Raw genomic sequence first — 18,288 nt, 5'->3', positions numbered from 1 at the left:
TAAGTCCCAACAGCCAGTAAGTGGGAACCAGGGTTCTAATTCAGGTCTGCCTGTGCCATTCTGCACCTTCTCTGAGCCTCAGGTTCCTCATTTGTAAAATAGGAAAAATAATATCTAAGTCTTAGAGGTTTGTAGTATTTAAATTTTTATAAATGCAAAACACTGGGAGCAGCCTGGCACACCCAAAGGTATTCCTCATTTGCCGAGTTTCCTTTTAGTTGGCCTCAGTGTTCCCAGACTCAGGAGTGCAGAAAGGGAGATCAAGAAACCAGGGAGGATGAGGTTTTAAAAATAGTAGGAAAAGCACAGAAAAAGGAAAGCAAACTTTGCAATTATCTAGACCAGTGGTTTTTAACCTTTTTGTTAAACAAAAAACAAACAAACCAACAAACAAAAACCTTTCTTCAAATGACAGCTTATGCAAAAGGCTTGAACATGCTGGTTTTACAAATGAGGGGTTGGAGTCAAGTGGTACAAAGAGGTAACATGCCTAGTCCAGGTCTGTTTGGCTAGTGGCAGAGTCAGAACGTTTTTCTAGGGCTCCAGACGCCTAATGTCCTCACCAGCACCTCTGAGAAAGTCAGGCAGAGATCCCAAGACAGTTTCAGTGTTCCAGTGGCCAAGGGGGTAAGTCTGATGGATATAATTATTGACAGGGCATACTGCAAAATGAAGAAGGAATTCCTAAGATGTAGGACAGGTGCTGATACCACATCCTGCACAAATGTTCCCTCTCTTGCTCTCACCCATCAACCAATACCAAATACTATCCTAGATTTGGGGCCATGGGGCCTGTCTGTCTCTTCCTTAGCTGCAGATCCCCTACCTAACACCCTCCAACACACATTAGACATGTGGTTATTTGGTAAGAGGACTAGTTTAATTATAACTTTTGTCATTATTGTTTCACATCATGTTTAGAAACCCAATCTGGCTAATTTCACATGAAAAATAATCTAACACCCTTAAGGGCTGGGTGAAAACCCCACTTACCCGAGGAAGCAATATGAATGCTGAAGTTATGGATTCAGAGACTCAAAGACCTTTATTCATTTTCTGCTTGTTTCAGGTGTAAAGGAAATACATAATCATTAAAATAAAAAATGGATCACACCCCAAAACTTCAACAGCAAAAATACTTTGCTAACATGCCCCACTATTAAACCAAAAACAAGAAGTCAGCTACAAATAAAGACCCTGTACAAGGCCTTGGCCCTGTGAAAACCTCCAAAGAAGAAGTCTATTTGCTGTACTCAATCTACACTGCAGTTAAAGAAACACCCACACAGAGACATGAGAAGGAACCAACGCAAGAACTCCAATAAATCAAATGACCAGAAGGTCATATGTCCTCCAAACAACTGCACCAGTTCTCCAACAAGGGTTCTTAACAAAACTGAGCTAACTGAAATGATAGAAATATAATTCAGACTATGGATACAAATGAAGATCATCAAGATTTAGCACAATGGCAAAATCCAATCCAAGGAAATTAAAAATCACAATAAAATAATATAGAAGCTGAAAGATTAACTTGCTGGTATAAAAAAAGACCTAATGGATCTGACAGAGCTGAGAGCTGAGAAACAAATTATAAGAATTTCACAATGCAATCCAAGTATTAATAGCAGAATAGACCAAGCTGAGGAAAGGATCTCAGAAATGGAAGACTAGCTCTCTGAAATCAGACAGTTGACAAAAATGAAGAAAAAAGAATGAAAAGGAATGAAAAAAAACTAAAAGAAATATGGGATTATGAAAAAGGCCAAATCTACAAATCATTGGCATCTCTGAAATGGATGGGGAGAAAGCTAACAATTTGGAAAACAATTTAGGATACCATCCATGAAAACTTCCCCAATCTTGCTAGAGAGGCCAAAAGTCAAATTCAGAAAATACAGAGAATCCCCGCCAGATTCTACACAAGAAGATCATCCCAAGACACATAATCATCAGCTTTTCCAAGGTCAAAATGAAAGACAGAATGTTAAAGGCAACTAGAGAGAAAGGGCAGGTCATCTACAAAGGGAACCCCATCAACCTAACAGCATACCTCTCAGCTGAACCCCTACAGGCCAGAAGAGATTGTGGGCCTATATTCAACATTTTAAAAAATATATATATTCAGCCAAGAATTTCATATCTAACTGGACTAAGCTTCCTAAGCAACAGAGAAATAAGATCCCTCTTAGAAAGGCAAATTTTGAGGGAGTTCGTTACCACCAGACCTGCCTTACAAGAGATCTTGTAAAGAGCACTAACTATAGAAAGGAAAGACGGCTACTAGCCAGTACAAAAATACACTTAAATTCACAAACCACTGACACCATAAAGCCACCACACAAACAAGCCAGCATAAAAACACAATGAGAGTATCAAATTCACACATACCAATACTAGCCTTGAATGTAAATGGACTAAATGCCCAACTTAAGAGGCACAGAGTGGCAAGCTCGATAAAAAAGCAAGACCCAATTAATTATATGCTGTCTTCAAGAGACCCATCTCACATGTACTGACACCCAAAGGCTCAAAATAAAGGGCGAGCAAATGGAAATCAGAAAAAAAGCAGGGGTTGCAATCCTAATTTCAGACAAAACAGACTTTAAACCAACAAAGACCAAAAAAGACAAGAAAATTACATAATGGTAAAGGGTTCAACTCAACAAGAAGACCAACTATCCTAAATATATACGCACCCAACACAGGAGCACCCAACTTCATAAAGAAAGTTCTTAGAGACCTACAAAGAGACTTAGATGTCCACACAATAATTTGGGAGACTTCAGCAGTCCACTGACTGTATTAGCCAGATCATCAAGGCAGAAAATGTACAAAGATATTCTGGACCTGAACTCAACACTGGACCAAATGGATCTGATAGACCTCCACAGAACTCTCTATCAACAGTAGAATATATATTATTCTCATAATCATATAGCACATTCTCTAAAAATCAACCACATAATTGGACATAAAACAATCCTCAGCAAATGCAAAAGAACCAAAATTATACCAAAAACATCCTCAGATCATAGCTCAATAAAAATAGAAGCCAAGACTAAGAAAATTACTCAAAACCATACAATTACATGGGAATTAAACAACATGCTCCTGAATGACTTTGGGGTAAATAATAAAATCAAGGCAGAAATCAAGAAGTCCTTTGAAACTAAAGAGAATTAAGAAATAACATACTGGAATCTCTGGGACACAGCTAAGGCAGTGTTAAGAGGGAAATTCATAGCACTAAACACTCACATCAAAAAGAAAGATCCCAAAGTAAGAACCTAACATCACAACTTGAAGAATTAGAGAAACAAGACCAAATCAACCCCAAAACTAGCAGCAGGCAAGGAAAACCAAAATCAGAGTTGAATTGAAGAAAGCAAGACATGAAAAAACATTCAAAAATCAGCAAATCCAGGAGTTGGTTTTCTAAAAACATTAATAAGATAAATAGGCTGCTACCTGGCTAACAAGAAAAGAGAGAGAAGACCCAAATTAACTCAATTACGAATGACAAGGGGGATGTTAGCACTGACCCTACAAAAATAAAAATAACCATCAGAAACTACTAAAGACAGCTCTATGCACACAAACTAGAAAACCTAGAAGAGATGGATAAATTACTGGACACATACACCCTCCCAAGACTGAACCAGGAAGAAATTGATTCCTTAAACAGACCAATAATGAGCTCCAAAATTGAATCAGTAATGAATAGCCTACTAAGAAACAAAAGGCCAGGACTAGATAGATTCATAACTGAATTCTACCAGATATGCAAAGAAGAGCTAGTACCATTCCTACTGAAACGTCAAGAAAAAAAAAAAATTGAGGAGGAGGGACTGCTTCCCATTTTATTCTATGAGGCCAGCATCATCCTGATACCAAAACCTGGCAGAGACACAACAATAAAAACTTCAGGTCAATATCCTTGATGAACATTGATGCAAAAATCCTCAACAAAATACTTGCAAACCTAATCGAGCAGCACATCAAAAAGCTAATCCATCATGATCAAATAGGCTTCATCCCTGGGATGTAAGATTGGTTCAACATATGTAAATCAAAAAATGTGATTCATCACATAAATGTGACTAAAGACAAAACCCACATTATTATCTCAATAGATGCAGAAAAGGCTTTTGATAAAATATACCACCCTTCATGTTGAAAACTCTCAATAAACTAGGTATTGAAGGAATATGTCTCAAAATAATAAGAGACATCTATGACAAGCCCACAGCCAACAATATACCGAATGGGCAAAAGCTGGAAGCATTCCCCTTGAAAACCGGCACAAGGTAAGGATGCCCTCTCTCACCAGTCCTGTTCAACACAGTATTGGAAGTCCTGGTCAGAGCAATCAATCAAGGGAAAGAAATAAACAGCATCCACACAGGAAGAGAGAAAATCAAACTATCCCTTTTTGCAGATGATATGATTCTGTATCTAGAAAACCCCAAAGTCTCAGCCCAAAAGCTCCTTCTCTGATAATCAATTTCAGCAAAGTTTCAGGATACAAAATCAAAATACAAAAATCACTGGCATCCCTATACACCAACAGCCAAGCTGAGAGCCAAATCAGGAACACAATCCCATTCACAATTGCCACAAAAAATAAAATACCTAAGAATACAGCCAACCAGGGTGGTGATAGATCTCTACAATGAGAATTACAAAACACTGCTCAAAGAAACAAGCGAATGGAAAAACATCCCATGCTGATGGATTGGAAGAATCAATATAATCAAAATGGTCATATTGCCCAAAGTAATTTACAGATTCATTGCTATTCCTATCCAACTGCCAATGACATTCTTCACAGCACTATTAAAAAACTATTTTAAAATTTATATAGAACGAAAAAGGGGCCAGAATAGCCAAGGCAATCTTAACAAAAAGAAGAAAGGTGGAGGCATCACATTACCTGTCTTCAAACTACACATCAGGGCCATAGTAACCAAAACAGCATAGTACTGATTAAAAATTAAAAATAATTTAAAAAAACAAAAAAATAACAGACACATAGACCAATGGGACAGAATAGAGAGCACAGAAATAAGGCCAAACCTACAACCATCTGATCTTTGACAAAGCTGACAACAATCAAGGTCTAATATCCAGCATCTATAAAAAAACTTAAACAAATTTACAAGAAATAAACCAACTCCATTAAAAAGTAGACAAGAGACATGAACAAACACTTTTCTAAAGAAAACATACAGGCAGCCAACAAACATGAAAATGCTCAATATCACTGATAGTTAGAGAAATGCAAATCAAAACCACAACGAGAAACCATCTCATGCCAGCCAGAATGGTTGTAGAGAAAAGGGAACACTTATAACTGTTGGTGGGACTGTAAATTAGTTCAACCATTGTAGAAAGCAGTCCAGTGATACCTCAAAGAGCTAAAAACAGACCTAACATTCAACCCAGCAATCCTATTACTGGGTATATACCCAGAGGAATATAAATTACTCTATCATAAAGTCACAAGAATGTGAATGTTCATTGCAGAACTAATCATAATAGCAAAGACTTGGAATCACCTGTATGTCTATCAATGACAGACTGGATAAAGAAAATGTGGTACATATACACCATGAAATACTATGTAGCCATAAAAAAGAATGAGATAATATCTTTTACAGGAACATGAATGGAGCTGGAGACCATTATCCTTAGAAAAGTAACACACGAACAGAAAACTAAATACTGCATGTTCACACTTATAAGTGGGAGCTAAATGATGAGAACTCATGGACATAAAAAGGGGAGCAACAGACACTGGGGCCTACTTGAGGGAAAAGAGTGGGAGGAGGGAGAGGAGCAGGAAATACTAAGTATTGGGTACTAGGCTTAGTACCTAGGTGATAAAATAATCTGTACAACTAACCCCTGAGACACAACTTTACTTATGCAAAAAACCTGCACATGTAACCCTGAACTAAAAAAAAAAAAGTTAAAATAATAATTTAAATAGAAAAAAAAAGGTTCTAAAAAAAAAAAGAGAGAGAGACTCAAAGAAACAGTCTTCCACCCCTTGACCATGTGACTTGAAGACCCATTATGCAGAAATAGACAGGTGTCCAGACAAAATCAGGAGTGGGTGGACCACATTCATGGACAGGAATTTGCACAGCTTTCTCCAAAATGATCATTTTGTCACATGGACTATAGGTCAAAACCAATTCGTTATGTGGGCAATGGAATTTATCTCACCTTGGGTTTGTCCCCAGCCAGTGACATAACATTCAGTCTGGTTGGCGACCGCATAATTTGGGGATGGCAGACAAACTGGGAAGACTTTGTCAGCGATGATGGCAGAACTGAAAGAAAAGCATCAGCAGTTATGTTTGACTGCCCTGCTGGAAGCTGCAACACCCACAACCAGGCATCCCTTCCTTGAGGCCCCAGAGCCCTCTGAGCTGGCACTGCCTTGCTTCACTGACACAGAACAATGTAGAACATAGCATTTCACCCTTACATTTGCCTGTGGTTGCCTACGGACTACACAGATATAAGGTTTCATTTGAAAGGCATCAGTTGCATACAAGAAACTGCTGGTGGCCTTCACCTTTGAAAGTAGAGATGACAAAGGCACGCTTCTCATGTATATTCTGTGCACAACTGGAATCTCACGCAGAGTGCATCCTTTTCCATTAATTGAATAGGGCATTGATCAGTGCACAGAATGTCTGACTGAGATGCCACCAAGAGGCTGTAAAATTTCAAATGCATTTGTGTGCCCAGAGCAACTTGCTCCATCCTTGGATCCTCCACTTCCTCCTCAGTGAATGTTACTACACCATGGTTGTAAGAACCCAGTAAAATACTTGATACCAAATGAAAGTGTGAACATTGAGATGAATGTGTTCAAAGCTGCAACATGTATGGGGAGTCATGCAAACTGGTTCTGTTATTGGGAATGAAGTCTGTCACTGACTGCTTGACTTGGGCCCAGCCCAGGGGTCATGGAGCAGAGAGCTGTATACCATGGAGTGAATCGGGCCATGGACGTGTAACACAAGAACAGCTGAGAGTCTGAATGTTATTCTGGGGCACATGTGAGTCTAGGACTAGTGCCAAGAGCATGTAAATAAACCACAAGCAAATATTGAAGGTGGACCACTTGTTTTTCATTGCTAATTGGCTGCCCAATTTTTAAACAGTCTACAGCACACACTCTCACATGGGAATGATGTTTTACAGTGACACATATTTAGAAGGGAGAGAAAGGATAAATATATATTTTTTACAATTTAAAATTTTCACTATTACCAAATAAAAATATCCACTCAAAATACAACTCAACAATGCAGCAGTCATCTAACAGCAAAGAACTGCAGAGAAAAGCAAAACTGCAGGTGACTATGAATAAAGGGTGAATGTAGTCTCAAATCCTCAAAGAGCTGTGTTTATTTCATTGATTCAATGAATGAATAATTCATTCAATGAATGAAATTAATAAATACTCGTATTCAATTCTGATGTGCTTTAAGGATGAATATGCTCATTTTACACTTAGCACAGACTTTTGTGTATATTGTCCCCTGTCCTCTTTATAGAAAGTTTCTTCCTCACTGTTAAAAGTTTCCCTTTGGTACCAATTTTCCCTGTCCACATAAAGTATTTCATTTAAAAAATCTCAGCATAAAATATACACTGAAAAGAGTCTGAAAGTACTATGTGAGCTCTGGCATCTCCATGGAGCTCACTGTTCCCCTGCAGTTGTTCTTTCCCCAGTAGCTGTTCCTATGGAACCTCTCCCTGTGCATACACAGCTTTGTATTTAGCCAGAGACTTGAGGACTAATTTTTTTTTTTTTCTAAGATGAAGTCTCGTTCTTGTCGCCCAGGCTGGAGTGCAATGGCACAATCTTGGCTCACTGCAACCTTCGCCTCCTGGATTCAAGCGATTCTCCTGCCTCAGGTGATCTGCCCACCTTGGTCTCCCAAAGTGCTGAGATTACAGGAGTGAGCCACTGCACCAGGCCTATTGCTTCTTCAAATAAGGGACAAAAAATTTAAAGAGAAAATAGGAAGCACCTTCCCCCACTATAACTTATGAAGTAAGAAGATAATTGATCATGTGGTACAAAGCAACCAAATAAAAACTGTGTCTCAAAATATTAGGAGCACTGCTTCAGTGAAATCAATTAAAGTAAATGCCCATATTAGTCATCCATTGATACAGATACTTATTTTCCGAAGTGAATTCTCCACAATTCTGAGAATCAGTGAAAAGATCATCTCATGTTACTTCTACACAAAACCAAGCAGCGCATGTGACTCTCCATGTTTCATGTTTCAGGGCATACACATCCCTTTCCACCGGGGATCAATGTGCCCTATGGAAAGCAACTTCTTGTCTTTTAAACTAAATTCAGTAAACAAAAATTGTTTTGTATAGCTGACATAGGATCACATCAATTGCACGAAAAAGATCAGTCTGTGGAAGGAACTTACAACGTTGAATGAGGCACATTAAGAAGGCGTAACCCATCACATTGGCTTTTCTGCTGTTCGAATTTTTTTTCTGGTCAAAAATACAGGTGCTAAGACTCCCTGAGGCCAGCAGATGTTAGAACAGAGGAAGGCAGAGGGCGGCCTCCTGCAAAACATCTCCTGCTCCTGCCAGTTTCTAATCCAGGGTCCAGGAGCTGGAGCATCTGGGCTCCCGGTGCCTGAGGTTGGAAATAGAAATGCCCTCCCTCAAACCCCACTTCTCTCAGGGGCTCCGACCCACCTACCTGAGGGTCAGTCCGGGAGCCAGCGTCTGGACAGAGTGGGGTCGCGCCCTGGAACACAAGGCAGGCGAGGAAGGAGAAAAGCCCAGCTGGCAGCGCAGGGGCGAGCGTCCTCCCTTTCCCAGCAGCCTTGGCCTGACCACCCTGGCTCTGCGGGAGGGAGTCCGCCCACCCGCGCCCCGTCCATGTCTCCGCCCCGCTCCCGCGCCCCCCGCCTCCTGTCCCTTGCCACCGCCTCGTGTCCCTCAGACCGCGCCTCCGCGGAGCGCAGGCGGCCTCGGTCCGGCCCCGCCTTGGACCCTCGCGCGCGCTCCAGAAGCATCAGTGTCCTCTGGGCGGCCACGGGCCCGCTGCGGCTCCCACCCTGGCGCCCCTGGATTGCTCTCCCCACTCTCAACCTCACGCCCCCCACTACTACCACCTCGTATTTTGCAGCCTCAGGACATGAACCGTCTGCTGGCTGAAGTCGCTTGGGATAAAGCCCGCGACAGGTTTCCGGAGCCGGACACTCCCTCCCACCTGAGCATGGACAAAGTGTGGGGTCTGCTGCCCCCTGCCGCCCCGGCTGACGTTCGCTTCTGTTTGCACGCTGCCCAGCAATGTTCCAACTGGAACATTTCAAAGGCAAGGCTGAGAATAAATGCTGTTTACAAATTCCAGAAAAGAAAAAAAAAAAAAATGTTGCTCTTCTGCTTAGCAATAGGTTTTCCCAGCCAAGCCAGCACTTCTGTGGGTTGTATTTAAGTCTTAAGTGCGTCAGAGCTGTTGCCTGCAGGCGCTGGTATTGTCCAATGGGGGAAGTTTGAGGACAGTGTCTCTGAAAACTCCAGGCTTTTGGATGAAGCAACCTTTCCACATTAGGTATGTAACATAAGACCTAGTAGAGTTCGTCTACGATTTACCCATCATGCAAAGGGACTGAGTCTCTGCAAAACAGGGCTTTCAAAGAACCTTTTTCAGGAGAAGAGAATGTTGCAAGAGCTGATTCCTTGCCTATTTGTTTTTGACTTCGCATCTAAACTGATAAAGGTATTTATGGGTATGGACAACAAATAATGAAAGGGATCAAAATAGGAATGTTTCGTTCAGTTTAACCTGGCCCATGCAGTGCACTTCAGGTCCTAGACTCTGGTTTGAACTCTGCGATTTCGACCGTTCCTTGGCTTTGTTTGTTTCATTGCTTGGACTTTCAGACTGATCAGAGTTCTGTGAATACAGTAGGTGCTCGATAAATGCTTATTCTAGGTGCTACCATTGATGCCTGTGGCAGCGACTGCAGATGAGCAGGCTCCTGCAGCAGTGAGGCGTAGTGCTGGAGGGCCTGGCTCTGGCATCCAACCCTGCTCCATCTGCCACAGAAGCTGTGTGACTTTGGGGAAGCTATGAACCTCTGCTGAACTCTCTATTAGTAAGATGAGAGTGTTAGTAATAGCACCTCCCTCATAGGGTCCGAGTGAGGACTAAATCAAATAACCTGTGTAAAGGACCTACTTTGGTGCCTCGTATGTGTGAAAACTACTCATGGGACAGGGGACTAGTATCCAGAATATACAAAGTAGTCAAACATCTCAACAGCAAAAAACCAACCCAATTAAAATATGGGCAAATGACCTGAGTAGACATGTCTCAAAGAAGACATACAAATGTCCAGTAAATGAATGAAAATGTGCTCAACATCACTAATCCTCAGAGAAATGCAAACCTAAACCACAATGAGCTATTATATCACCCCAGTAAGGATGGCTGTTATCAAAAAGACAAAACAATAGCATGCTCGTGAGGATGCAGAAAAAAAGGGAAATTTCCTACACAGTAGGAATTTAAACTAGCGCAATCACTCTGGAGAACAGTATGGAGGTTCCTTAAAAAACTACAAATAGAAGTACCATATGATCCAGCAATCTCACTACTGGGCATTTATCCAACAGAATGTAAATCATTATATCAAAGAGTCATCTGAAGCCCCAGGTTTATTGCAGCTCTGTTCACAATAACCAAGACATGGAATCAACCTAGTTGTCTGACCACCAATGAATGGATAAAGAAAATGTGGTACACACATATCATGGAATACTATTCAGCCATAAAAAATAATGGAATCTTGTCATTCACAGTAACATGGGTGAAGTTAGAGGAAATTATGTTAAATAAGCCAGGAACAGAAAGGTTAGCACTGCATGTTCTCACTCATATATGGCAGCTAAAAGAAGTTGAACACAGGAAGTAAAAAGTAGGACAGAAGATACTAGAGGCTGAGAAGGATCCAGGGCAGGGAGGGATAGGAAGAGAGTTGTTAAAGGCTAGAAAATTACAGCTTGATAGGAGGAATATGTCCTAGTGTTCTATACCACCGTAGGATACCAACAATAATATAGTGAATAGTTTCAAATACCTAAAAGGGAGATGTTGAATGTTCCCAATACAAATGTATAAAAAATGATAAACGTTTGAGATGATGGATATGTTAATTACCCTGATTTGATCACTATACATTATATGTATTGAAAATCTCTATGTACACCATGAATATGTACAATTATTTGTCAATTAAAACTTTTTTTAAAAAAACTTGATCTCATAGAATTAGAAAGTAGAATAATGATTACCAGAAGCTGAGAAGGGTAGTTGGGGAGAGGACAGTGGAGAGACGTTGGTCAATGGGTCCAAAGTTCCAGTTAGAAATAATAAGTTCTGGTTGTTCTATTACACACTAGGGTGACTACAGCTAATAATAATGTATTGTATATTTGAATAACTAGAAGAGAGGATTTTAAATCTTCTCACCACAGAGAAAGGATAAATGTTTAAGGTGATGGATATGCTGATTATCCTAATTGATCATTATACCATGTATCCATGAACTGAAACATCAACAGTACCCCATAAATATGTACGAATGCTATGTGTCGATTATAAATGAAATGAAACATTTAAAAAAGAGCTTAAAAATAAAAAAGATCTTATTATGGTGCTTAGACACTTTAGGCATTAATCAATCAAATAACATCAATCAAGATATTATTATTATTATTCCTCCTCCAAGCAGTAAATGGCAGTGCAGTGGTTAAAAGTAATCAATTGAGACCCAGATATTTGGGTTAGAATCTGGCTCTGCCAATTTCTGTCGGCATAACCTTAGGCAAATAAGTTTCAATGTCCTGATCTATAAAATGGTAATAATAACAGAGAAGAACTCTGGTGATTGGAGCATGGTATAGGTAAGTCATAGTGCTGTTTGTGCCTGGCACAGATGGACAAGCCTACAATAAATCATAGCTAGTAGTAAAATAAAAATCATAAAAAGGGTATGTTTAGATTAGCCACCAATGCTTAATTGTACTCTAAGGTAATAATGTATTTGTCTAATTTCACCTTTCCACTTACTTGCTTATCGGAAGGTTGACAGCTAGGGATTACCAGAGTGTCTGAACTCAGAGGCAACTTCCCACGTGAAGATCAAGGGCTGTCGGCAGCCCCTGATGGAAGCCTGGTTGCCAACATCAGTCCTTTCACTTGGAGCAATTCTTGTGCAGTCACTGATGCAAAGTAGTATTGAAATAATTGCCTCAAGCATGTTCAATGGTTATTACTATTGACTGTGGCCTGGTAGGTGGAAAGGCTGCTCAGAGGGACCAAATGCAGCGACCTTAGCTCCCACAGTTATTTGTATATTGGAACTTGGTTTTGCAAAGTAGATCAAATGAAACTGAACAACGTTTGCAATAATCCATCACTGCTGGCCAGACAGGGAAGGGTTTTGGACTAAGAACTGGGCTAAGGAACCCTGCAGGTTTGAGGTGAGTTATGAGTTGGTGCTCCCTTGCCTACAGATTATTTCAAAACAATGTCCCTACAACTTACTGAACTGGAATGTCAACTCAGTGGATTCTTTCTTCTCTGGCCACTCTTAAGGGACTCACATACTGCTGGATTCAGAAGAGGGCTTTTAAAAATTCAGGGAACCACCTTCCCTTACTGAGCTCTAACACTAAGAACCAGAGGACCTATTCTTTTATGAAGGTCAAATGACCTTTGAAAAGGGGGACCTCCTTTTCTCCACAAATGACGTTCTTTTCTTTTCCAAGGCGCTTAGGGCTCCCCAAATTTGTGGCACACCCTGCCTTCAGCGGCTTGCCATGGTCTTTGGGTTAAAATGCACAATATTTGGCAAGACAGTCTCCCCAGTCATCTGGCCCAGTCTGGTTTCCTCTCTCACCCCTCCCCCAGTACTCCTCACCTGCTTATTCCGGTTTAACCAGGTGCCTTAGTCAGCTGGGGCTGCCATCACAAAATACCACACACAGGAGGCAGGGTGGTAGGGTTGGGGGTTAGACACAGACATTTATTTCTTGCAGTTTTGGAGGCTGGATGTCCAAGATCAAGGTGTTGGCAGACGCAGTGTCTGATGAAATCTCTTTCCTTGCTTTTAAACAGCGCCACTCCTGGCTGCACCCTTACATGGCATCTCCTCAGCTTGTTCGAGGACGGAAAGGAACGGTGTGTGTGTGTGTGTGTGTGTGTGTGTGTGTGTGTAGATTGGTGTGTTCCTCTTCCTATATGGGCACTAATCCCATCATGGGAACCACACCCTCATGACCTAATCTAACCCTCATCACCTCCAAAGGCCCTGCTTCCAAATACTAGCACATCGTGAGTCAGGGCTTCAGCATATGAATTTTGGGGGGACACAAACGTTCAGCCCATCACATCAGGGATTGCAAACTCAGTCAGCTTCAGGGGCCAGGCAGGTACAATGAATTCTTGGTGAGAGAAGGAAATTTAATATTTCAAATACAGTCGTTTGTCACTGACACTCCAGCCAGCCACACAAAACCAAGTTCACCATCCCTCTCTCCTCTAAGTCCCCTCTCCTCCCCGCACCCAGATTCAGCCCAGGGTAACTCACACACCCCACCCCCAGCCAGGTGGGACCAGGGCCCCTCCAACATCCCCAAGCTGGGGGTGCTTCCGGCAGGATGACGGGCCTGGAAGCCGAGTAACTGGCCGGCCCCAAGGACAAGGTGCCCATGACGAATGACAACACGAGCAAACCAGGCCGCAGCTGATCCTCCTGAGGCTGCAGGGGCCCTGTGTTCCCACCCGTTCCCTCTGTGCGTCTCCTCATCGGGTGCAAAACCTCGACTCCCTCAGGTCTCCTGCCCCACCCCGCACCCTTCATGCTCTGAAGATGGAGGCACCTTGTACTTCCGGGAGACAAAGGGCCCTGAGGGAACCTCCTTCCGTTTCCTGCTGTGAGGACAGCGGCCCCCTGTCGCCGCCCAACTCCTTTGTCCTTTCCCCGCAGGGACTACCTTTCCTCGAGTTACAGCCCCACTCTCCTCAGGAACTCACGCTTTGTAACCCCTTCTCTCTTCTCGCCATCTATGGACGCTCTCCTGTGAGCACTGAAATGCCGTCTGCACTCCCGGGGCCTCCAGCTCCTTGTCTCTTGGCTTCATCGCAGACACATTTCTTCAGAGTTACCCTAATATGCTGTTTCTATTTTGTTTCCCACTGACTCTTCAGCTGTGATGCTGTGGTCTGAATGTGTCCCTCAAAATTCCCGTCTTACAAACTTTTTTTTTTTTTCTTTTTTTTTTTTTTTTTTTTGAGACCAGGTCTCACTCTGTCGTCCAGGCTGGAGTGCAGTGATGCAATCTCGACTCACTGCAGCCTTGACTTCCTGGTCTCAGGTGATCCTCCCACCTCAGCCTCCCAAATAGCTGGGACTACAGGTGTGTGCTACCACACTTGGCTAATTTTAGATTTTTGGTAGAGACAGGGTTTCTCCATGTCGCCTGCACTGGTCTCAAATTCCTGAGCTCAAGGGATCCACTGCTTTGGCCTCCCAAAGTGCTGGGATTACAGGTATGAGCTGCTGCCCTCAGCCCAACATGTTGCAAACTTAATCCCCTATGCAACAGTGTTCGGAGACTGGGACTTTTGGGAATTTAGGCCAATTAATGCTGTTTTAAAGGGAGCTTGTGGGAGTGAGTTCAGGCTCTTTCACTGTCCTGCTGTGTGAAGACACAATGTTCATCCTGTTACCCTCCGCCTTCTGCCACATGAGGACACTGTAATAATTGGCACCTTGATTGGGGGCTTTGAAGCCTCCAGAACTGTGAGATGATACATTTCTGTCCTATATGGGTTACCCAGGCTGTCTTCTGGGTAATCCATAAAGGACTGTGACACTTTGTTACAGCAGCACAAATGGGCTGAGACATATGGCATGATTTCTCTTCCCACCCCTCTACTAACTCTCATCACCAAACTCAGCGAGCATTTTTTAGTCTTTATCTTTCTAAAAGGACATCTTGGTAGAGTGGGGACTGGAGCTCTGACAGTGCTGGTGATTAGGGTTGGCGTGTCTCCCCAGTTGATTTACAGTTGGGGCTTGGACACTGTTTTAAACTTGGGAGGAGCCTCCTAACCATCTAAACACAACCCTGATTCACCTGGTAGGCCAGAGCAGTCTGCCTGGAAGAAAAATACTGAGATGCCAGCACTCTAATGACTATTGAGGTGCAGGGATATAAAATCTTCTACAAATTGGGATGACTCTGGGCCAAGATTGTTAGAAACAGCCAGGCTTCCTGAGGGAATGTTCCATTAAGGGGAAAAGGAGGTTGACTGGGCTTGACCAGGCAGTTTTCTCCCTGGGGGTCTCTCATGAGGTTACTGTCAGATTGTGGTACAGCCACAGAAGTGGCTCCATACCACATGGCTGGCTGTGCCAAGCACTCAGAGGTCTCCCCCAACACCATGACGTCAGGTTGGAGGGACTATTTGTTTGAGATAGAAAGTGGGACGAATGCCAAAAATCCATTTTAACCCTGCCACCACAGCACCAAAAAGCACATCCTTCAGCATGCTTTGTAGAAGAAGGATTGCATGTTTATGGCAATTAAAGATTGCAACACTTTTGATTCCCATGAAACTGTATGCGTTTACACCTCTGACTGAACACAAGGGGGAGCTATCCTCTGAAATAGCAGAAACCTAACTTTCTGTGTGCAATGACAGCCAGAGCTTATTCCCCAGGTACGACCTGCCATAAATATACAAGTCCCTTTACCTAACAAAGACACAGTGATATTGGGGGTTCGTGCCACCACTAGTGGAGGGAGAGGAGACTAAGCTCTGGCTCAACCTTCAGTAGAAGCAGATGTGCTTGAAGCTATTTGGGCAACAGAGTTCAAGGATTTGACCTGTGTCAACATGGGAGAGAGAAGGATTATAGCGAGACACTTTTGGCAAGCTCTGGAAGGAGATGAATTATGGACCATGCATAAATAGAGACAGATGCACAGGGAAGCTAATAACATTCAGGCTCAGGGTTCCTTCGTTGCACGAGTCCCATGGCAGATTGTATTTTCCAAGATGGCAGCCACAAGACTCCAACCACATGTATTCTTCTTACAGTGTGAGGCCGATAGTCCTCCCATGGAAAGGTGGGGTCTATATGTCCTTCCCTAGAATCTGGGGAGACTTGTGACTCTCATGCAGATGATGCTGGAGTATTTCCAGGCTAGACTGTAAAGGAGAAATAACTTCTGCCCGATTCTCTTGGAAGCCAGGTGCATGTTTCTAGGAAGCCCAGACACATGGAGAAGTTCTGAGTGTTTTGGCCGATAGTCCCAGATGAGGTTCCAGCAACAGCTGGGATTACCCATGAGATGTGAGTGAGGAAGGCTTTGAGATGGTTTCAGCCCTAACCACCACTGACCTCATAAGAGACTACAAGAAAGAGAATCCCCTGGCCAAGCCCAGCAGACCTTCAGAATTCAGAAATAAAATAATTCATCTTATTTTAAGCCACTATGTTTTGGGTTGATTTATCCCATAGCAAAAGACTACTTCAACAGGCCCCTTCTGAGGCTCTGGAGGGGCCCTAGCAATGTATTCATTTGGTCATTTGCTTTTGTCAAGTTTGCAAAAGCAGACATTTTAGCTGTAATTGGCTAAAATTCTGATCTCTTTCTGCCCTCATGTTGGGTGGTGGTGGAGAGGATGTGGGCATTTTGAGGATCCAGCAAAAGAAGAATTGAGTTGAGTCATTGAGTTTGGGTTCTTTGGGATTTATTTATGTGGTATGGAGTCACTTCTACGTATGTTATTGCTAGCTGTCCCTGTGTAAAACAGATTTCAGAATAGTCTTAACCTCCCTTGTGCCGACTTACCTGGTGGTGTAACGTAAATATGCAAGACCATAGATTACATCACGATTGTGTCATATGACATGTGCATTTGCAGGAACATGAATAGAGCTGGAGGCCATTATTCTTAGCAAACTAACACAGGAACAGAAAACCAAATAGTGCATGTTCTCACTTATAAGTGGGAGCTAAATGATGAGAACACATGGACACATCGAGGGGAACAGCACACACTGGGGTCTATCAGAGGTTGGAGGATGGGAAGAGAGAGAGCCTCAGGAAAAATAGCTAATGAGTACTAGGCTTAATACCTGGGTGATGAAATAATCTGCACAAGAAACCCCCAGGACACATGTTGACCTATGTAACAACCCTGCACTTTTATCCCTGAACTTAAAATAAAAGTTGAATTTAAAAAATAGAAATGTACAAAGCTAGAAAAGAGTCTAGCTCATCCCATCTGGGAATTATTCCAAATCTTACCGCTCATACATAAAAATAGTTTGATAAAGGTTTTCCTAAGTGTGCCAAGAATCCTGAAAACTTATCTTCCATTATCAATCATGAGCTATGAAGCCAGAAGAAAAATTTAAATCTATCAACAATAAAATACTAGAGCCAAAATAGTTTATTATTCTCTTCTCTCATAGAATATGATATTACAACATTATTGAAGAGGCAATCAAAGAGTATGCAGGCAAAAATGTTGGGAAGGGAGTATTACAGAGATAGATCAGGAATTTATTTAGTTAAAATTGCTATTTTACTGAGTTTTACATATATTTAGTGGTAGCGGTAGCCAGAGTAGCTGGGAGCCTGGGCCATTGAGATTGGTATTATTCAGGTTATGTTGGGCTCATTTGCTCTCACCTTCTGGCACACAAGGAGACATCTCACTTGATTTCTCACAAGTCTTTGGTACCCACGACTACTCCCACCTTTTTACAATTTTCACTTTCGCTGGTTTCTCTGGACTCACACTGTCAATTCTCCCCTCTGGCTAATTGTTCTCAGTCATCTCTAGAGAATTCTCTTCTTCTGGGTCCTTGTGTTGTTAAGGGCTTTACCCCAAGGCTTCTTTTTCTCTCTCTGAGCAAGCTTGTCCACCCCCATTGCTTCAATTCCACCTATGTGCTGACAACTGCTAATTCCACATCTCCAGCTCAGACCTCTTTCCTAGGCTGTACACCAGGAATTGGCAAACTTTTCTGGTAAAGCGACAATAACAAATATTTTATTGGCTTGCTGGTCATTGTATTGTCTTTGTCCCATCTGCTCAACTCTGTTAAGGTAGTGCAAATATAGCCACAGACAATAGTAAAAGAATGGGTGTGGCCGTGTTCCAATAAAACTTGACTTATAAAAATA

At 42.2% G+C, this 18,288-nt stretch overlaps 1 protein-coding gene across 1 annotated transcript in view; it reads right to left on the bottom strand.

The window, feature by feature from the left end:
* LPA (lipoprotein(a)) overlaps nt 1-13,886 on the bottom strand; it is a 196,160-nt gene extending 182,274 nt beyond the window's left edge. Inside the window, exons 1-4 of the mRNA XM_073022675.1 lie at nt 13,672-13,886; nt 9,013-9,369; nt 8,765-8,911; nt 6,235-6,341 (exon numbers count right to left, since the gene is read on the bottom strand). Coding sequence (XP_072878776.1) covers nt 6,235-6,341; nt 8,765-8,911; nt 9,013-9,369; nt 13,672-13,886 — 826 coding nt within the window. The remainder of the gene's footprint in view (nt 1-6,234; nt 6,342-8,764; nt 8,912-9,012; nt 9,370-13,671) is intronic.
* Between the last annotated feature and the right edge of the window lie 4,402 nt (nt 13,887-18,288).

Source organism: Chlorocebus sabaeus, chromosome 13 (assembly GCF_047675955.1).
Source record: "Chlorocebus sabaeus isolate Y175 chromosome 13, mChlSab1.0.hap1, whole genome shotgun sequence".
Taxonomy (NCBI): domain Eukaryota; kingdom Metazoa; phylum Chordata; class Mammalia; order Primates; family Cercopithecidae; genus Chlorocebus; species Chlorocebus sabaeus.
This window is presented reverse-complemented; position numbering and strand designations above follow the sequence as displayed.